Source organism: Pteronotus mesoamericanus, unplaced genomic scaffold (genome assembly GCF_021234165.1).
Source record: "Pteronotus mesoamericanus isolate MK-2021 breed Mesoamerican mustached bat unplaced genomic scaffold, CSHL_Meso_final contig_52, whole genome shotgun sequence".
Lineage (NCBI taxonomy): Eukaryota > Metazoa > Chordata > Mammalia > Chiroptera > Mormoopidae > Pteronotus > Pteronotus mesoamericanus.
Genome location: NW_026555189.1, coordinates 18,976,162 through 18,997,883, shown reverse-complemented (window position 1 = coordinate 18,997,883; position 21,722 = coordinate 18,976,162). Strand labels below are relative to the sequence as shown.

The 21,722-nt window shown below is 47.8% G+C and overlaps 1 protein-coding gene across 1 annotated transcript; it reads right to left on the bottom strand.

Annotated features, from left to right (window-relative positions):
• Nucleotides 1-279: 279 nt before the first annotated feature.
• On the bottom strand, nucleotides 280-18,285 carry GOT2 (glutamic-oxaloacetic transaminase 2). Its single transcript, XM_054579364.1, has 10 exons — nucleotides 18,036-18,285; nucleotides 12,629-12,785; nucleotides 11,189-11,317; nucleotides 9,293-9,352; nucleotides 8,597-8,758; nucleotides 8,258-8,362; nucleotides 6,944-7,094; nucleotides 5,268-5,433; nucleotides 2,067-2,217; nucleotides 280-1,485 (listed from the first exon to the last, which is right to left on the bottom strand). Exons 1-10 carry the CDS (start codon nucleotides 18,122-18,124, stop codon nucleotides 1,363-1,365), a joined length of 1,293 nt encoding a protein of 430 aa, XP_054435339.1. The 5' UTR covers nucleotides 18,125-18,285; the 3' UTR covers nucleotides 280-1,362.
• Nucleotides 18,286-21,722: the final 3,437 nt, after the last annotated feature.

Below are 21,722 nucleotides of genomic sequence, written 5' to 3'. Positions count from 1 at the left end.
ATCTCCTCTGCGCCCTGCCTACATCCGCAAGACCCTTTGAGGTCTCCACTCGTCCCCGCAAGGCCCTATGGATGGTACCTACACTTTCGGCATCTTTGGACTGGACAAGCTGAGCAGCAAGACAAAGGCAAAGGTGCGGCTTCAGCTTACGTTTGGAACAGCGAACACATCTATTGGTTTCCGGTCAGCTGCATATGACTTCGGATTTCCGGGATATACATCCACTCCTCCCTTTGCTGCCCATTAAAGAAAAAGGTAACACCGTAGACAGTGGTCAGGTCTACAGTAACTTTATTGTAACAGAGAAACCAGGCTGCGGTAAGTCTACATGATTAGAGCAGATGGTGGTTATCTTTCCAAAGGGTGCAGCCAGAACCCAGCGCACGAAGGTCAAAACCAAGCCCTGAATATCCTCTGGCTGGTTCAGCCTGCATCGCCCGGCTCATCGTGTGAGACGAGTGGCTACACAACAGCAACGAGCAGAGGTACGAGGTCCGACAGGGCAGAGGCGCCATCCCGGCAGAAGACAATCATTGAAGACGACGCTGAAATAATCTGTTAACCATTCTCTGCTATTCTTTGCTGAGGAAGGTGAGGGTATGGGGTGAGCGGTAAATTATGTTCTTCATTCTTCAAATGAGCAAGTGCTACTGGATGGGACTGATGGTCAATCAAGCACTAGGATGAAAACCTAGGTTAGTTACAGATCTCTGTGCCTAAGGAAAAGAACAGCAATGATAAAACAGGAGAGGGGAAGATTAAAATGCCTGCAAGTACCTACAAGAAGGAGAGCCTTCTTTCTCTGTTCTCTTAAATAAGACTGGAAATAGCATCTTTTAATTTTCCCGCTGCAGTGGCAGCCGACTTGCTGGTTTCCACAAAACATAATTTCTGTAACGTGGTCTGTCGTTAAGGTTGCTCAATCCCGGGAGGACAAACATGGGGCTGACTATTATTGTTAGGACTAGTTCTTCTCACAAAGCCTCTAACAAGTGGCATGTTCATGCTGAATCAACACCATACACTGCTTCAGTTAAAGCTTCAGAAATGTTGCAAAGGTGTGATCGACAGGTTTTTTTGGCCGTCTTTCTTGTACATGTAAACTCTCAGAAAAGCTGGAGGTACAAAGATCGGGGAGAGTTTGGTTCAGAGCTGCAAAGTCCCACGCACTGGCCACAGGTGCCTCTGCCTGTTTCCCTACACGTTCTTTTCTGAGCAACGCATTCAAACACTGAGTTTTCAGGTCCGTGGTTGAAAGAAATGATCTGCTCACCACCATCCACCCTCCCTCTTCCTCCGCGTGAATCTCTCAACAGCAGAGGTTGCCGGGAAGGTCGTCTCTGCTTCCTCTCGTCAGAGAAATTACTTGGTGACCTGGTGAATGGCATGGGCAAGATAGCCCACGTTGCCCGAGGTGACCCCTGCCACCGAGATGCGGCCGTCCTTTGTCATGTAGATGGAGAACTCCTTGGTCAGCCGCTCCACCTGCAGAGAGAAGAGTGCTTGGGCTTGCCCTCTCCCGGGGAGTCCCCGGGCCTGGCATGGCACCGCAGCCTCATGCTAAGGCTGTAAAGTAACAGGGGCTCTATCTTCTCACTTCACCCCCATTCCCAGAATGTGGTGTGTGAGCTTAGATTGAGAGAAGAGAAAAATCTATTTTAAAGTAGGGTGATGAATTCTGAGGTGGAAACAGGTTAAAAAAGAGAAATCTAAGACCCAGCATTTGTAGGAAAAAACAGATGGAGGACCCAGCTATAGATGAGCTGTTTCTCTTCCTAACGCCAGGCTGTGCTCGCTCCGTTCTCTCCACAGAGAAGCAGCAGTGGTCCCAGATGCAATCAAAACAAGTTCTGCCCTTTGGACGTTTGCAGCCTCATGGAGAATACAGACAGGCAAGGCACCAATAAAAGCTGAAACCGAGTGAATGCTACATGCTTCCTTTATGTAAAAAAGCCTCCAATATGACTGTTTTTAGGGAACCCTGAACAGGCAGGTGGCCTAGGAGGAATCTGGGTTTGCAAGGACTGCCTCACTGGTCTGCCACAGGGAAGCCGGAGCCCACTCACCTGTTCGGGCTTCAGTCCCGTGAAACAGAACATGCCAATCTGGTCGGTGATGTGCTGCCAGTTGTGGGAGGATCCCTCCTTCTTGAGGTTGGAGACCAGCTGGGTCCGCATGCTAATGATGCGGTCGGCCATGCCCTTCACTTCTTGCAACCTGTAAAGAGCCCAGGATGCAGCTCGATTCCGGCCACGCCCTGACAGACACGCCACAGCGCACAGCATTTTCCCTTCCTCGAGTCTGCCCCCAGCGTGTCCCTTAGCTTTCCTGCCCATGACGAGGCTCAGGAGCTGTGACTCCCCGAGTCACATGCTGGTCCAGGACGAAAACTATTTTTAGTGTTTTGTGTTATGTCAGAACACTATTTTGATTAGACCACCAAATTTGTTAACATGATTGACCTACTAGGAAAAAAATGAATGAATGAATCATGCTAAAACTTGTGAAGGCTAAGGCCCTCCACCTTCTATGTGGGGAACAAAAGCTATGTAAACTATGGCCCATTTTTAACATGGATGGAATCAACATCCCTGCCTTTACAATGAAGACAGTGCACAGGGAACCCACCACGGGCCACGCTCCATGCTAGGTGCTGACGGGACAGGGAGGAGGGAGGACTGAGACATGGTTTTTGCTTTTGAAAGCTTGCGATGGAGGCTGGAAGCAACCTGTAAACAAGCAACTACGGAACAAGGCTGGACAAGGTGAGAATGAACAGAATAGAGCTGTGCCAAGATAGCCCGGAGAAGAGAGGGTTAACTTTCTCTAAGGAACCGGCTGGGAAGGCAGGCCTGTGACTGGACACAGCTGGCTTGGTTCTGGAAACACCTTTCCTTTCCTTCGGAATCCACCCTTCCATCCAGTTCCTATGGTGGGCTCATGGGCAATTCCTGTCCGTTCTCATCGACGAGATGACTGTAAAACATTTACAGTTGTCTCCCTGTTCTAACATGTTCAGTTTCCAAACCATCTCTCTACAATGACGTCATCCATGTGACAGTTAAAACGGAGGTTACAAGCTGCCAATTAAGGTCAAATTAAGAGTCTTAGCCATGTTTCACTTGATGCGGTAAAACATTTTAAAATTGGGCACGTGCCTCTAAGAACGTGGCTTTGTGGTCTGTCTGCAAAAACGGCATCAGCAGCGCGATTACTGGCTGGAGCTGGAGCCCCTGGTCCCTCCAGGGATAAGAGTCCCATCCACCCAGCTCTGCATTCACTTCGAGGTCTGGGCCCTAAAGGCACTGCGTGGATGACCACGGCTAGATCCGCGGGGGCCTTAGCAACCCGCCCTGTGCTCCTGTCATGAAGTTCTGACTTCTCACTGTAGCAGCCAGGGCGCTTCACGATCTGCTCACCCACCCGCCCCCGCCCTTCTGCTTTTGCCACAGAAACCACTCGGGACTTCGGGAGCACACCCTGCATACCGCACACCCGTGCCTTTCCTCACCGCACATCTCTCTGTCCAGCTTTTCTCCTCCCCTTCATCGCCTTTGGGGAAACAGAGACCTCTCTTCAAAGCACAGCTCAAACACTGCCATCTTCGCAACACACTCCCTAGTTCCCCCCTGGGATCAACGGCTCTTCCTTGAGTCAGCACGTAGTCTCTTCTGTCTCACATCAATGCCTATGTGGGTCTCTCTCACTAGCTTATACCTCCCCAAGAGTGGAGGTCTCTTAGGCACCTGGCACAGTCCTCTCGTCATCCTTGTACGCCACAGGCTTCGAATGTGTGTTGAAATGCACACATTAAAAAAACCAAACCTTGACCACCTGGGAATGTGGAAATATTAAAAAAAAAAAAAACCCAACAAAACAACTATTAAGCAAAAAAAGAAAAAAAGCTAAGTAACAAAAACAAAACCAACCCTACACATACATATATAGCAGTATGATATATGGCATGTTAAAACTATGGATGATAATAGGCAAAGAAAAAAAAAAGCTGAGTTATAGTGACTGGAATTATGGTTAATTTTTCCCTTCCCCAAAATTTCTGAGATGTACTTTACATGAATTTTATAATGGAAAAAAAAATCTGTAATTTAGAAGTACAGTACTTGATTTTTTGGTCAGCCTAGCATAGACATATTGTGCAGAAAAGAAACTCTCGAATAAGACTCCGTTTACTTCAATGTTCATAGGATTATTTTAAGGTAGAAAAATAGCTGCCGCATGATGGCTAGGTGAGCTGCAGGTGAAGCGCCCTGCAGGCTTAGCTCTCCTACCCATGACGGGGCTCGGAGGTCTATCTACCCGCTTGGCGAACCAGCTCCGCAGGATACATTCTTGCACAACATCATGCATCCGTGGGCGGCTTGGCTTTTTATTAACTCTAAATTAGATAAAGCAGGGGTTAGCAAACTCTTATAAGGGGCCAGACTGTAAATGTATTAGGTCTTATGGGCCATATACTCTGTGACAACTACTGAACTCGGCTGTTAGAGCATGAAAACAGCCAAATACAATTCATCAAGAAATAACTGTGGTTGGGTGCTAATGAAACATTTGCCAAAATAGGGGCAGACTGGATTTGACCTGCAGGACAGTTTGCCAACCTCTGATCCAGAGCAAATGTTTTTTAAAAGTGTGTGATGACCCATTAGCAGGCAACACATTCTAGTAGTTGGAGGCAGTTGGCATTTAAAAAACATTGGTGTATAGCACATGCCTAAGTACTGAAGCTGTTCCAGTTACATACACACATATACAGGTAATGGGTGTTCAGGATCATCATGTAGAATACATGTTACGTGGCTTGTGGGTAAAAAGACTGAGTAACACTAACTTAGAGCTCAGGTGTCAAGAGACTCAGATGGTACAGAGGAAAAACCCAAAAGATACAGAAATACGAATTCAATGCTAACTATTCTTAAAATAAAAACAAAAAATGCAATGTTCTAAAGAAAGTTTTCCCATGTAAGGTACTCAGTATGAACTTAAACTTAGGAGAAGGCAGATTTCATTTAACCTGGAAACAATGGAATAAAACAAACTCCCACCTCTGAACTATGTTTGTCTCTTGTAGGGAAAGATATATGTATTTATTTGAAAGTGCTAACAAAATGTACTTCTCCCTTCTTCCCTTCCGCTTATGGAAGCTGTGTGATGCCGAATGGCACTAGTGGCCAGTTATAAACAAGCTTTGAGGGTGGATGGGCACGCGGCGCGGAGGGGACCGGGGGAAGCGAGCCATGGGCCTTTACCATTGTTTACGCAGATCAGGGCTGTTGAGAACGGTGGATGCAATCCGGGCTCCATTGATGGGAGGGTTGGAATACATGGGACGAATCAAGATCTTCAACTGTGACTCCACCTTCTTGGCTTCATCAGCATCTTTGCAGATCACCGTGAAGGCTCCCACACGCTCACCTGAAAAGACAAAATGGGTCTTGTTTTCTAGTTCAATCTAACAGGCTAAAGCAAATCATGATTAAATTTGTTACACATTAGCTGTTTCTACTAGAAACACCACAGAAATAACCCCTGGTTATACATAAAAAGTTCTTCACAACCAGGATGGCAAATCTAGGTACAACAGAAAGTTTGGGTACTCAAGAGTGTTCAAAGGTTTCTTTTTATTGTACCCATCTTCTTGGCTCACGGAGCGGTCACTTATTGTTTAGAGAAGCAGTAATCAGTTTTCTTTGCGGGAGGAATTCAGGGACGCAAAAGACGATGTGGCGAAGATTGGTAGAATCCATTTTACCTGTCTTTCCTCTCCAGGTAAAGAGGGACAAGGACAACATACACTGTCAGGAAACGCCTGGCCTGGTTTCAGAAGCTATAACCCTGCCAACAGGCTGGAAATAATCAGGAGGCCTCGGAGGAACAGGCTCCTGAGGGGATTTGGCCGGTCCGCCTCTGGCAGGGGCTGCGCCCCTCCCTCTCTGCTTTGCCTCGAGATGGTCCCTGCCAAGGACTGGCAAGACCCTTTGGGGGAGGGGCAACCTAAGACAGGCACTGACCAATAAAGACAGCAGATAAGAGATTGGGGGACACAGAGAAGGGGCAAAAAGGCCCCTGCACCTCTCGGCTTGGCTTGGGCACGGCCAGAGTCCTCATTGCAGCCAAGAAGCAGTCTCCTTCTCTCTTGGTGGTACCCCCCCACCTCCCACCAGGCTTTGAACAATGCAGCCTAAATCAGATCTGGTGGGCCCCAGGGTAATCAGGCCTAGAGGGAAATTCTTTGGAGTGCGCTCTGTTCCTCCCTCAAATCTCTGATCCGTTCAGGCTGCAAAGGACCTTCGTTTACACCCCTTACCTGGTACTGTTGAGACATTTACTTTATTTACATTTTTTACCCTGTATCTTCAAGGTGCCTTTAAGTCGACTTCCCCCTTATCTATAGGCTCTATTGTTGATTCTAATCTCCTCTTGGACCCCTGTATATCAGCGAATCCCTTTCACTTGTTTTCTTAAAGGTATCTATTGTCTGTGAACCTTAATATACTAATATAATGAGATAACGTATGCATTCCTGTTACCTAGCCCACTGGTAAGATTTTCAATAAAAGCCTTGGAACAAAGGGTGACAGGCCCTTCCCCACTAGGGGGATGCGCCACGGCCTGGTCCAGTGAGAGGGAAGTGCCCCCATCGGCTCTCCTGGCAAACAGAGAAGTGTTTGCGATGTTTTGTGTTTCATCCCCCTCATCCGTGAGGACCCCGGGACGGGCTCTGTGGGTTTCAGAGCCCTGCTCCCCCCTCAGCTGGCCCCGGCCGGCTTCCCTCAGGTTTCAGGGAGCGCCGCGCTCCCTGTGGCGTGCCACCGTGCAGCGCGACAGCACACACACCACCCCCGCCAAACTCCACACCTGCGTGGCCTCCCCTCCACCCCTCCGCGATCGGAACACACACCACCCACCGGGCCCTTGACTTTACCGTATAAGCCCATGTTCTTGGCATAGGACTGGCAGAGGCAAACATTAATGCCCTGTTCGATGAAGTAGCGGACAGCCCAGGCATCCTTGTTACCATCGCCACTGGCAAAGCCTTGGTAGGCCATGTCGAAGAACGCGAAGAGATTGTTTTTCTGGGAAGGAAGGGAGAAGATCAACGCTTCAGGTAGCCCTTCCCCAGATGCCAGATGGCCCCCTGTGCTTACTGGGACCAGGCCTGCCTCACACAACAGAGCCGACAGTTTTCTCCTCAGATGGCAGTCTGGTAATGTTTACGTTTCCCAAGAGCTGAGGTATTAACATATTTTTTTTACTTTGGTTGGTATGATCCCTCAAGAAGACATTAAGCCTTGGCTCAGTTGGTTGGACTGCTGTCCTGTTAGCCAAAGGGTTGTGGGTTTGATTCCTGGTCAGGGAACATGCCTGGATTGAGGGTTTGGTTCCCACTCGGGGTGTGTGTGAGAGGCGATCTACTGGTGTTTCTCTCTCGCGTTGACATTTCGCTCCCTCTCTCTCCCGCTCCCTTCCCTCTCTCAAAAATTAATAAGCACGTTCTTGGGTGAGGATTAAAAAAAAAAAAAAGACATTAAGGAGACTCTTAATCTCAGTCTTCCCAGAAGGCTCCTCAGTCAAACAGGAGGCTCTCCTCAGGCCCGCAGTGGCCCGGTGGTCTGGGTAATTATTCGGGTCTGGTCAACGCAGGAGCAGCACCAGCCTTCCCTGGGACCAATGTCGCTCTGACAGACTCATCTTCTACTCAGGCTCGTGGGACGGCCGCGCGGGAGCCGTCTCATTCTGGCAGTGTTCTCTGAATGCTGCTTCTGTCTCGTTTTGTTTGCAGCTGAGGTTGAACAGAACGTAAAGGAAGGGAAACCAAGAGGAGTGGAAGCGGGGGCTCAGGAATGTCTTCGTCCCTAGATTCTGACGTGTGCCTTTTCTGCCAGCTGGCCCCGTGAATGACAATGGCAATTCCAAGGAAAGTGGGAAGGACAGGAGGGAATGAGAAAAAGCGGGTAATGGGTGGACAAGTAACCACCGACCCGGACAGCCAATGGCATGTTTCATCAGAACTCCCTAGATCCAGGCTGAGGGACAAACACCTTTTCCACCCTGCGCACGCATCATTCATTACAGAGCTGCCATGCATGCAAATGCGGAGCGCTTTCCCGGCCGGGAATAGTCCGCGGAAAGTGCACGTGGGCTCGAGGTAATGCACCGTCACTGTTAGGATGCCAGGTTGGGCACCTGAGGCTAGTCACTCCGCACAGAACGGTCACCAGCTGGTCCTGCCCCTCACCTTGACCACCGCGGCTATCTCCTTCCACTGCTCGGGGCGAGGGTCCACTCCCGTGGGATTGTGGGCGCAGGCATGCAGGAGGAGCACGCTCTGCTGTGGCATTTTCTGAAAAGACAACCAAGAGACTGCTTTGCAACTTCCAAAGAATACAATTTACCTGAAATGCCATGGGGTCGTTATTACTCAGTAAGTAACAAAAACAACCTGAGGTCTGGGAGTCGGCTCATCCCCTTATTTTAAGTCAGGGATTGAGACCTGGCCCAGAGGCCAGTCAGTCAAGTCGCCGCGAGGGGGTGTATTCCTGGCTCTTTCACCCCTCCTGCCCAGGAAGCCACTTACTGAAATGTCCTCCATGGCGCCTGTGAAGTCAAAGCCGCACGTCTTGGGGTCGTAGTATCGGTAGCCCTGTAACTGCATGCCCGCGTCCCTGAAGATGGGCGTGTGATTCCCCCAGGACGGTTTGGGCAGAAAGACATCCCGGCTGAACTTGAAAAATCTTTGCTGAGAGATGGGAGGAAAGGGAATGAAAAGAAACAATGAAAAGAGAGGCCAAAAAAAGTTGGTATATTTTACTGAAAAGACATCTCTCCTGAAACTCAGCTTCCTTTCCTAAGAGGCAGTCCTGCCTCGACAGCGAGACCACCCGGCCTGAAATCCAGGCTCCGAGAGTTACGTGGCCGCACTGCCAAGGGCCCGTCTGCGCCTCTCTCTCTTCATCTGTAAACGGTGTGAGCTGAACCTCCTTCATAAAGATGAAACGAGTTAAATATAAAAGCTCCTAGTGACAGTATGTGCTCAATAAATTATATTATATTATCTGCTTTAATTATAACACTATCTTCTTTGTAACTTCTCCTAAATACTTTCATTTTTAGCCCCCTGAGTCCACTTATCAGGGAACAGGAAAGCCTCCCACTTCGTAGAGGGAGGAAACCTACTTCTGGGTCAGCGACACATGCACCAGGAAGCCCCGCACCCTCACCCTCACCCTCCAGGCTGCCTTGCAGCTCTTTGCTGAAGGCATTTCAGACTCACCAGAAAACTGGCTCCGATCCTTAAGGCCCCGGTTCCAGAAATGGTCTGCACGGTGACATACTGAAGGAGAGACACCCACGGTCAGTGAGGTGCAACACTCTCCTGGCAACAGAGAGGCTGGCGACCGCGTTCCCAATGAGTATTGGAAATGAGAGAACAGTACTCTTTCACTTTCCCATTTGCTAAGCGACAGAATGACTCGACTGTCCTTGTTGGTTGCCAAAAGAAGCCTCTCTTCCGTTTCTAACACCTTTGCTGCTGCAAAAGGTAATTCCTTACGGCTAATTCTCCACCTCTCCAATGAAAAAGGAGTGGTTTATGCAGAGAAGGAAGACACCAGGAGCAGTCTCACTACGTTAACTATTATTGTAGAATTACAAAATCAAATGACTCTCTGAACATCACAGTTCCTTGAAAAGCAAGCCAATAAGGACATCAGAATAACGTTACTACATGTTAAAGGTTGTCTAAGATGAGGCTCCTTTTATGAGATTTCATAATCTGAAATATTTATCTTTTGGGTAACAGAGATTTTTTTTTAAAAGGCACCATAAAAAACAAGGCTCTACAAAACATAAGCCTATTTTCTGGACTGGCGGACACTGGATTAAATGGGAAGAACCCAACTAACAAACTCTTTAAAAAGCAAAGCACGAAAACTTTGGCATGATAGAAATAAAAACCTGACTGTGGATCTGATAATACTAGTGATTCACAAAGGCACAGCAATTTATAAAAGACATGCTGATATTATTTTAAGATAGGTCAGTCTCACATTTAGTAACAAATGACTAGGTGTACGCAGACTACGCAAAAATCACAGAAAAATACAGATGTTTCCATGAGGGGTTAACAGGTGGCTGGCTGCACAGACATCAAGCAAACCATATTTTGTCCATGACTTATGACCGTTGCTGCATCACCACGGGGTCAAGGCCGTGCGCTTTTCTGAGTCAACAAATGAACCTGTGCCTGTGGACTTAGACCAGTCTTGTAAATAAAATGTATTTATTCTGGCCATGGAGGGGTGGGGAGGAAAGGAATGTTGGCTTGGGTTTGTTACTTTGTGTTTTCCCCAGACTTACACAGGAAAAGAAAAACACAAACACACAAATGTAGTCATTAAAATTTGTTTCAAAAGAAAGTAAACTATGTCCGGCCGGCTGTTTGGTGGCCCGGCTGCATTGCACCTGCATGATGCTCATCTTCTCCTACAAGTGTGGGTCTGCATACGCTCTGCAGGTGCATATAGGAAGCTGTGTGCAAAGAGCTTATGTTCAGTGACCTTTAGGGCCATCTCTTTCCCACAAGAAGGCCCCCCCGCCCCCCGGGAGCTGGAAGGAGGAGACAACTAAGAGACACGCGTGGCTGCAGCAAAACTCTCTGGACATCTGAGAGAGGAGGGATGCGGCAGGAAGGGAGCATGCTCCGCTCTCCTCCCACGGCCAGACTGGCTGTGAGGGAGCAGCAGTGGGGTGCCCGGCGGGCGCAGCCACAACAGGCTCCCTGTGGCTTGTTTCCTGCCTCTTCCTCCAGCTAAGCTGGAAGCTTAGGACGTTGAGGTGGGCCTAAAACTAGGCATCGTTTGGAGTTTCTAAAGCCTATTTAATATAAAGTGGACATAAGCATGTAAAGACTAACAGAAAAGCGGCGTCAAATCTATCAAATTACTACTACTACCTTTTTGGAATTGCTGTTGTAGTAAATCTTTAATGAGCACCAATTTACTATCTAAAGAAGAGATATTGGCAAGTGTGTGGCCACCTCAAAACAATCACCGCACACAAAGTGGTATATCTTTTCTTTTGTTTTAAATTGTTTAAATTATGTCAAATTCGTTGAAGTTATTAAATTTAAAAACAGACGCTGGAGGATGCCAGCGCCTGCTCGGCTTACCCGGCCGCTTTTCAGGACTTCGCTGTTCTCGCCCAGAGCCAGCTCTGCGGAGGCCTTACAGAACTCGGCCAGCCCCCCGATGGGCAGGTACTCTTTGTCCAGGTTTTTTGCAGCAATCTGGGCCTCTGCCTAGACAAGAGGAAACACGGGTGTAGTGTCTCTTGTTTACTATGTAATGTAAAACGACGTTCTGGGAATGCACAAGAACGAGGTCTAAGAGCAACACTTAAAACAGACACACGATAACAAAAGCCAATCTAAATACATAAAAAGCAAGTATTTAAAAGTATATGCCAGCCTAAGAACTTCAAAGTGTTAAATGAACAGCAATAGACACAGGCCTTCATGCTTTGGAGTCACAGGCTTGGCTGTCCCTTACCAGCTCTGTTGATCCTGGGCAAATTATTAACCTTTCTGAGTCTCAGCTTCCTCACCTGTTGAATGTGGGAATAATGGCTTCCATACCTCTTATGACTGAGGGGAAGAGCTGATGAGCAAATGTGCAAAAGTGTGTGGTGGTGTTCTAGCTTACAACAATAGCTAATACGTGCTGAATCCTTTAAACTGATTTATTGAGACCAAAAGCAAACTCTGTTTCTTGAGTCCTTTTTGCTACTCAGAGACTTGTAGAGACGACACCTAATGTGCACTCCTATCAAATACTCAGAAACTGCTCCTTTTGGTGGTTCATCCAGCCCACGCTCTGCTACTGCAGTGGCTCACGAGGCCCTGAGCCGGTCTGCTGCCCGGCGTGTAGTTCAGAGGATGAGAATGCTTCACTCCTAGCCCAAAGTATTCCGTAGCTGCCATCTACGGTGCCTAGCTCTGCAGGATGGAGGAATGGCAGACATGCCACCGCCCCACTTTGGAAGTGGCAAAGCAGCACATTCATAGTTCATTGTATTTCACCGTGCCACCAGTATGAAGCCTGGTAGAGATGCACAGGAAAACATATTTTCTTTAAAAAAGTTGTTCTTAGGGGATTAAATTATAATAACCAACAGAAAGACTACTAATACACACATTACAGAAATAAAGAAAACGATTCTATCGTGTGATAGGAAGAAAGGACAGAGTGTGTCTCTGTAGAAAGGTGGGCTTTATTGAGGCAATTAAATGAGAGAAATGGAAAATAACAAGAGTAACCCTCATCCACAAAGACCTATTCCTATCACTGAGAGACAATGTTGAAATTCTTGGTCCTTTTGTGCATCCTCAGAATTAAACATGACATTATGCCTCTTTTACGGGTAATCACAGAAGTTCAATCTTGGAAAAGACTGCGTAGTTCCAGCTGCTCACTTTTACAGCCACGGAGACCACAGCCCAGAACCTGAAGCGCGGTCTCTTGACCCCTGGTCCAGCAGCCTTTCTGCCGCTCTCCGGGAGCTCCCTCCCGTTTCTTCATCCCAGCGGGCGGGAGGCAGACGGCACACTCACCTTCCGGATGCTAGGGAGCACGTACGGCTTTCCATTATCGTCCCGGTAGGCACCAACTCCCAGGTTCATCTTTTTGCTGTTGGTGTCTCTTTTGAAGGCTTCTGTGACCCCCAGGATGGGATCTGGGGGGCCCATCTCCACATGGGCCCACCAGGAGCTGAAACGGGAAATATAAGACATCAGTTACAGAAGCAAGATTTCCATGGCCAGAGACATCTCGGATCTGCCACAGATCCATGTCAACAAATGGTTGCATGTTTACTGTGAACATGGCAAAGCAATAGGCACCATAATTCAGTAATGCGTAAGGCTTCCGAGCACCTCCCAGAAGGGTGGAGAAGAACCATAGTTTCCACACACATCCTGCAAGAAGCAGGAGGAGGCACCTCTCAGAATCACCTTGGGGAGGGCAGGATGCATGCGCAGGCTTGCAAAGCAGTCCAAACCTGACGTGGATTCCGGGCAAAGAACATTTCAAGCAATTTGGCAGTGAGAAGCTGAGAGTGGTAAAAGATGAAACTAGAGAAGCAAGCAAGGGACAGTGTAAGAGGATAATGCGACAACTCACGCCCTGCCCCCATCCACGCCAAGGGGCTTGGGTTTTGATCCTGGTCCTAAACTTGCTACGGACATCATTTGCAGAGCTTGTTCAAAATAATTTCCTTGGCCCAACCTCAGATATAGTGAAAATATGTAGAGTTCTTACTTTTTGTGGGGACGGGGGTGGGTAGGTGTTGGTGATCAGGTAGGGGGAATGACATGAATATACTTGTATTTTTAGAGCCGGTCTGTAAATGATCACACTACGCTCGTATTTATTTTTAAAAATTTATTTATTTATTTTTAGAGAGAGGGGGAGGGAGAGGGAAGGAGAGGGAGAGGCGGGGGGGGAGAGAGAGAGAGAGAGAGAGAGAGAGAGAGAGAGAAACATCAGTGTGTGGTTGGCTCTCAGGTGCCCCCCACCAGGGACCTGGCCTGCAGCCCAGGCTTGTGCCCGGACTGGGAATCGAACTGGTGACCCTTATGCTTCGCAGGCTGGCACTCCATCCACTGAGCCACACCAGCCAGGGCTACACTCTTACTTATAACCACTGTGCCACTAGCATGAGGCCTGGTGAGGCAAGCATGGAGAGAATTCAAGGAGCACATGGTCGTAAGTCTTTATGACCAAATACAGGTCTTTCCTGTTTTTCAATTATTACTACTTAGTTTTTTCTAGAGTTTCGGGAGATATTATCATTCTTCCTCCTCAATAGTTCTACTGCCAGAACTCAGAGCCCTTCTCCTTTTTTCATTGTTCTGGACTTCCTGGTTCTTCCAGTATCTCAGCAACAGTAAGAAACAGATACCTCAGAAGCAACTTCGGAACTGGGCCTGAAGAAAGCTTTCGTTATTTCCTACCCAAAGTTCGGACCCTGAAAACACGGAGCCACCTGCCTATCGACATCACTGTCGTTAGCTGATGAGTAAAAGGAAAACTCTGAATGTCAGGGACCTATGATAGAAAGCTTCTAGTAAGCAATTCTCAGTTTTGAAAAGATGGCTCTGTCTCCAAGGTTGTCAATCAGTGATGACACAGGCGCTGACCCGAACCACAAGGACAGAAGGCATCCTTGTTAAAATGCTGGGAAGAACACTTATTTGTCACGTTCTTCAAAAAGTTTATCTGGCGTAGAAATTCTCTCAGAAACAGCCTTGAGTCTTCTGGCAGGGATATAATGGAGAGCAGTATCTTTTAAGAAGAATTCTAAAAGCAGCTTGAAAATACTGAATCTCAAAATTCTCAATATGGGAGCAGGGATATGCAGCTGGATTAGTTCTACATCAGTAATCTCGTTCAGGTCCGGCATGCCCTTCATTATTCCATTCCATAAAAGGGTAAAGACTCTGCCACACTGTAAGGATTCTAATGTTTTTAAAGAGATACTACGAGAGCCCTGGCTGGTGTGGCTCAGTGGATTGAGTGCCGTCCTGCAAACCAATGGGTTGCCAGTTCGATTCCCAGTCAGGGCACATGCCTGGGTTGTAGGCTAGGTCCCCGGTTGGCGCTGTGCAAGAGGCAACTGGTCGATGTATTCCCTCACATGTCTGTGTTTCTCTTTCTCCTTTCCCATCTCTCTAAAAATAAAGTCCTCAAAGAGATAGTACTAGATAAAAACAACCTGGCTCTAAGGACAAAGTTCATGTGGACAACCAGTGGCCTACAGAGTGATTCCTTTCAATGGACTTTGGACATAAACTCAAAGCCTCCGCCACTGAGCAACACTGACCAACAAAAGACGTTAGGTACAATGTATTCAGATAAGTATTTTCAATTCAAATGCCTTGCAGTTTCCCTGGGGGCCTAACTAGTACTTTCCCTCACATTCTTATTTTATCATAAGAGAAGTTAATTAACTTGCTCATGACCACAGAGCTAAAAACAGCAAACACAACTCTACATTTTTGAGTAGCGGGGATGTCAAATAAAGTACAGCAGAGGGAACATAAGTCAATATTATATTGCAATGACTGTTTATGGTGTCAGGCAGGTACTAGACTTATGGCGGGGGGAATCACTTTGTTAGTTATACCAATGTCTAACCACTATGTGGTACACTTGAAACTAGCATTTTTTTGGAAAAGATTTACTTACTTATTTTTAGAGAGAGAGGGGACGGCGGGGGGAGAGAAATATCGATCGGTTGCCTCTGGCACACCCCCAGTGAGGGACCTGGCCAGCATCCCAGTCATGTCCCCTGCCTGGGAATTGAACCAGTGACGCCTCGGTTCGCAGACTCGTGCTCAGTCCACTGAGCCATACCAGCCAGGGCTAAACTAAGATAATACTGAATGTCAACTCTAACTGAAAAAAGAAAAACCACCCTCCAATTTTGATGTTCTCATTGCTGCTCATTGTACCACTAATGCACAGTGACTTTCTAAATAGTCTCATGAAACTCTTTCAGTTAATTCACTAAAAATTAAATAATCAGAATTAATTAAGAACAGGTCATTATAAATCAAAATAGAGCATCATATTTTCTTTCTTCATTGATCTATGACTATGTCTGGTTTAATGTTACTATGCTTTTATAGAACAGGTCAACAAGAAAAGGCTAAACGTTTATTGCTGTTTTCTAAATGCAGTGAAACAGAACACTTGAACTTAAGAGATTTCCATTTAAATGACCTAAGTATGAACATTAAGTATTTCATAGGATAAACCCTCAGTTTGTCAGAATACCAACTGCCAGGGCTTTATTAGCCCTTTATTGTATTTATAAAAAAATAAACTTTTTTATTTTTTAAAAAAGAAACTTCAGTGAGTTATTTTAAATGTTTTGCACTTTTAACATCTGGCTTTTTTAGGTAAAGAACACTTCTACAGTGGTGGGAGTGAGGGTTCTTTCTTCCTTGTTTTTTGAACACCTAACAATCATAGCCAGATATGGCATCTGGTTCTAGCACCTTATCACGTGTCATTGTTTAAATCTGAATAGTACCTCAACTGCAGGTGCTCAAATATTTTAAGACTATATATTTTTTTAAAGGTAAGATTTCCTTTTTCTTCTTCTTTAAAATTCATTGGTTGTAGAGTGAGAGAGGAAGGAAAAGAGAGTGTAAAACATCGATTTGTTGTTCCACCCATGCATTCATTGATTAATTCTTGGCCATGCCCTCACCTGTGATCAAACCCGCAACCTTGGCTTACTGCCACCACGATTTAACTGAGCACCCAGCCGAGGCTAAGACTATTTTTTGTACACATTTTGCAACTGCAGTTCCCCCGAGTTCAGACTATGATGTAAGATACAGTAGTAAAATGGCACTGTTTTAACTGCCAAAATATAACAATGAACCAAGTAGGTCTGGTCTCTGCTTTCATGAAATTCACATTCTAATGGGAAAAAGAAAAGAAGAAGTCAGTCCCCCAAACCGAAAGCATGACTAAAAGGTCACACCCATAGGGATTTTCAGCAAGTACTATAAGTAGAGCTGTAGATCACCCAGCCAAAATGTATAATGGATCATTTTACTATGACTACAATGGTGAAACTAACGTTCTCTTGCCCACAATTTTAGGCACTCTTTTCTGTTCTCCACATTTGCTGCATTAATAATAACCCCTCCCAAATTCTGGTCCAGTAGGTAGGCTGACTTAAAGAGCACAGCTTGATACTGAGCCAAGAAGAAACCAAATCAAGGAGTTAAAGTGTAAAGGCCTGGGAAAAATACTGCCAAGAATGCAGGGCTTTGTAAAGGTCAAATTGTTCAGCGGGCTTGAAGGTATCATACAAACATTCAAACAAAAAGCCAAGGCATGGAAAAGAAATAAAGGCTTTGCTCCTTGGAGTTAATATCTGGTTGTGGAGACTTGGTTCCTGATTAGGGAGCATTTAAGACACTGTCCCCAATCAGCTTCTTGAGTGAATTAAATTGCCTGGCTCAGGTCTCTACTAAAAAGGAATTAATTAGTGTAATATGCCGTACTTTTTCCTTTGCCAACACTTTTCACACAGTTTAAAATAATATATTTGCAGCTGTCTGAGTGACACCTTTCTCAGCCGTGCCTATCACCAGCATCTGGTCCAGTGCCTGCCTCTGTGAGACTCGGGTGATTAAATATTTACTAAGTGAAAGATTAGAGTGAGATGGAGAGAAGAACAGCCACTTTCCTAGAGCCTAGGTGCGCTGCACTCCAACTCTCCTTTATCCAAAGGCCGAACGGCAGAGTTGGAGGGGCGGAATCACTGGTGACTCAGGCGGTAACCCTGGCGGGAAGATGCCGTGCGCCAAGGTCACGAGATGCAGGAAGGATAGCCGGGCCTCAATGCCAGAGTCCCACGCTGGTACCTTCTCCCCACGCGCTTCCTTCTCCCGGGCACACTAATGGCCGCTAGCCGACGGCCAGCCAAGCCCGGTCAGGCCCCAGGGGGGCCACGACAGGTGAGCTCCGCAGCCCCCCAGGGTAGCCTGTCAAGGGCACTCACGTGGCGCACGCGGTCCACCCCCCACCCCTCGAGACGCGCTGCAGCCAACGGGAGCGAGGCATCCCTGGCCCCGCAGCCAATGGAAGCGACGTCTGCCCGGCGCCGCAGCTGCGGGCTCTCTCTGAGCCCCTAACGCCCCCCCTTCACCGTGACCCCCACCTTGAATGGAAGTCCGGGTGCCGGAGAGGGCCATACTTCCTACCCTGGGGGAGCGCGTTGGCACGCTCTCCCGAGGTCTTGGGGACAGGGGAGGGGGAGATGTAGGACACTGGGGGTCATTGTGAGGCGCGGCCGCTCAATCCGAGAAAGTGTGTGCAACTGTGAGTGAGTGAGTGAGTGAGTGAGTGTGTGTGTGTGTGTGTGTGTGTGTATTTTGGCGGTGTCCGTAGCTCCGGGGACAGGCCCATCTTCCCGGTTCCCACTCCCCTGCTTACCTGGCTCTGGCAGAAGCCACGGCCGCGAGGCCTGGGTGGAAGGCGGCGGCGACCCCGGATAGGACGCGGCTGGAGTGCAGCAGGGCCATGGTGGGCGGCAAGCAGGCAGTGGGTGGCTGCAGACAGAGCGGAGAGCCGGCGGGCGCAGACTCCGAGGCGCGGGCTCCTGCTGAAGGTAAGGACAGCGACTTCCCCGGGTGAGGCTAGAGCAGCCAGGCCCGATCCGCGTCACAGCGGACCCTGGCGGCTGGAGCGAGTGGTCGGCCAGCCGGCGAGTCTGCACCGCTGGGGCCACGTGGTCCCAGAAAAGGGTGACGACACTGCCAATTTAATCACGACGGGTTGCGCGGAAGCGGTAGCGGCTAGTATAGCATTTTGAAAGATGGGAAAAGGTAGGCTGATGTAGGTGAAGTAATTTGCTTACGTCCTCAAGCCAGTAACACGGTGGCCGACCCTAGACCTTCAGTCGGATGTTACACCAAGTGCAAATCATCTCACCTTGCTGAATGTTCCCTATCCCAGCCGTGAAGATAACATTTCTGGCTCGTTCCTGCCTCGTGCGGGCACTTGGGAGGATTAAGTGAGTTTAGCGATCACGTCTAAAAACGTCCTGGTTTAGAAAGCACAAAATAACCCGTGGTTTCTAATGACAAATCTGTGTTTGTCGAATTATTGCAGGTGTGCGTGAAAGGGAATTAGTCACCTTTAAAGGACAAAGCAAATGAATTTGAGATTCTAGAAACTGAATAATTCAAACAAACACCGGCCATTTCTCTGGCACTTTAAAGCCCGAACAGAACCGTGACCCTTGTTGATTTACTTTACGCTCTGTGGCATCACACTGCCGGGCGCCCCTTCCAGTTTATATGTCCTCCCTGTGACCTCATCTTATGCTCCCACGGTCCACAACTTTCCACTTCACGTTTCCCACAGCTGCCGTACACATTTCCTACAAGTTACCAAGAACTAGATGGTTTAAAATAACAAAAATTTCTCCTTTCACAGTACTGGAGTCTACAAGTCCAAAATCAAGGTGTCTGCAGGGTTTGTTCCTTCTGGAGTCTCTGAGACTTGCTCTGTTCTAGGCCTCTCTTCTAGCTTCTGGCAGTTGTCAGTAGTCCTTCGCAATTCTTTAGCTTGTTGACACATCACTCCAATCTCTGTCTCCATCTTCAATGGCGTTCTCTCCTTGTGTGTCTCTTCTCTTCTTAAAAGGACATCAGTCATATCAGGGCCCACATTAATGGCTTCACCTTAATTTGATTGTACCTGCAAAGACCCTCTTTGCAAATAAGTCACATTCGTAGGTAACTGGGGTTGGAACTTCAGCATATCTTTTCGGGGAGATGCATTTCGATCCATAACATTCACTGTCATTTAGACCTTGCAATTATAATACCAGATATAGACCCTAGGGACTTCTCACATGTGTAAGGATGTCAGCGAAGCATTGTTTATTGCCTAATTGTCCATCAGGGGAACAGAGAGATGTGTTGTTACAGTCACATGATGGAGCGTTATAGAGCTATGGACATGAATGAACTCAGTTTAGAGGTGTCAACATGGATAGACCTCAAAAACATATAAAAAAGCAAGTTGCAGAAGTATAGGTATAATATGGCATGATTTAGATAAAAATTTAAAATACACAAAACCATACCATACATTCACTCATAAAGGCACGTGAAAACTTGAAAAAGGTACTAGGGATGCAGTTTAGTATGGGATCAGGAGGGCAAGAGAGGGCCCTTGCTGGAGGGAACGACACAACTTTGTCATCTTTGCTTCATAAAAAATTACAAATATTAACACTTTTTGTCTCCATTCTGGATGTGGGTATTTGTTATGTTGCTCTCCGTAATGTATATGTTTAACTTTTCCCGTAAGAAAGCTAATTTGAGTTACTGGTCTGAACGAAAGGATGAGCCTAAGAGGTAGGGAGACTAGGTACAAAGAAGGCTGACACAGTAACCCAGGCAAGAAATTCTGAAAGTTGGAGTGCAGGTAGAAGTAGCAGTGATGAAGAAAAGTTTACAGATCTGGGGCATATCAAGGAGGTAGAATCCAAAGGGTTTGGTGAAAAGATGCAGGGAGAAGTGGAAAAGGAGCTGGAAATAATTCCCAGTCTCTCAGTTACAATTGGGCTTGCCTGCGAGTAATAGAGACTCAAAATAATTGGCTCCACCAAAATAAAATCTATTTCTTTCACATAAAAATCTGGAGATAGGCAGTGCAGGACTGGCATGGCATTTCTGGCCCACAAAGTGCTCAGGCAGGTCCTTCCAGCCTGTGACTCCACCCTCTCTAAGATGTGTGGCCCTCACCCAGTGGTCCAAGATGGTAGCCACAGCTTCAGTTACCACATCTTCATTCCAGCAAGAGTCTAAGGGAATGGGCAAAAGATAAAGTGCAGAGGATACACACCAGCTATTTTTTCAGGAAACTGTAATGGGTGGAGGCAGAATGTGGCAAAGATCAGATGGAGGAGAGAGAGCCAGGGGATGGCACAGGAGGGAGGACTCAGTGCTCTGGCGGGAAATTGGGGAGGCCTTCATGGGGGAGGTGGCATTGCTGATCTGAATTTTGCAGGACACATGGTATTTTACAGGTGGAGGAGGAAGGTATGAAAAGGCATGGCCTGTGCCCTTCCATGCTCCCTCCCTTGTCCCTGCTACCACTGCATTTTGTCTATGGAGTGTATGCATGTGCACTTGGAGTGACTGTGTTTGAACATGACCTTGCCATGTTTGCATTTGTGTGCACATGCGGAGGTCAGTGGGTGGTATGTGTCTTCGTGTAGATGTGCACGTGTGTGCCTGTTTGCACGTGGGTCCGCTGTATGTGGGAGTGCTGGGGAGTGGATGATGGCCAGCTTCCAGGCCCATCTGATGAGATGCCCTGTGCCCTCCTGTGACTGAGGAGGGCAGGGGAGGCTAGCTGAAGCCAGGCGGGGGGTGCTGGGCTGCGTCAGTGGCCTTGGGTGGGGAGGAGGTGGTGCTGGCTGAGAGGGCCACTCTCAGGTGGCGAGGTAGCCCTTTCTTTGGACTGACCGGGGCCTTTTATATCCCCACGACCCTTGTTCTTCACAGCCAGCCTGCCCCAGAGGAATGCACAGCCTTAGAAGAGAGCTTGGGGGAGGCCTGGAGGCAGACACTGCCCTGCCTCAGTCAGCCTCTCCCTAGTAGGGGCCAGAGGGGACAGTACCTGGTGACTACCCACCTCCGTGTAGGAGAGCATCTCCCAAGCCCCAATGGAACATACATGTCTCTGGCTAGCAGACTCTCTGGAAACATCTCCCCCTGGCTCATAGAGTGTCTCCAAATACACTTGTGTGTGTGTGAAACTACTCTGGAAAAGTACACCTGCCTGCCTCCAAGTGATAACTCTAAAGATTTTAATAAATGATTAAAAAATACTTTATTAACGGTGTCCATCTGTGGCTCCCTGCATGCAGCCCCTGGTGTGTCATGAGTCCTTTCTTCTGCCTCGCATTTGGACTTTTCAGCAGAAGGGCTGCAATTCCTCTGCGGGCTCGGACCAGGAGAGCCGAGCCCTGAGTTCCCGACTAGCCCTGGGCTTGTGCTGGCTGCTCGCAGGGGAAGGGGGGCGGGGCACAGAGCTGCACACTTGGCAGTGAGCACCTGCGGGGGTGGGGCCCGAGGCCAGGCACAGCCCCCACGCCGGTGC

Excerpts from the sequence above, each read along its gene's own strand:
- GOT2 (XM_054579364.1), bottom strand. The coding sequence starts at position 18,124 with ATGGCCCTGCTGCACTCCAGCCGCGTCCTATCCGGGGTCGCCGCCGCC. Across the intron at positions 12,786-18,035 it reads GTGGCTTCTGCCAGAGCCAG|CTCCTGGTGGGCCCATGTGG; the intron begins GTAAGCAGGGGA and ends TTCCCGTTTCAG. Across the intron at positions 1,486-2,066 it reads CGGGACTGAAGCCCGAACAG|GTGGAGCGGCTGACCAAGGA; the intron begins GTGAGTGGGCTC and ends TTCTCTCTGCAG.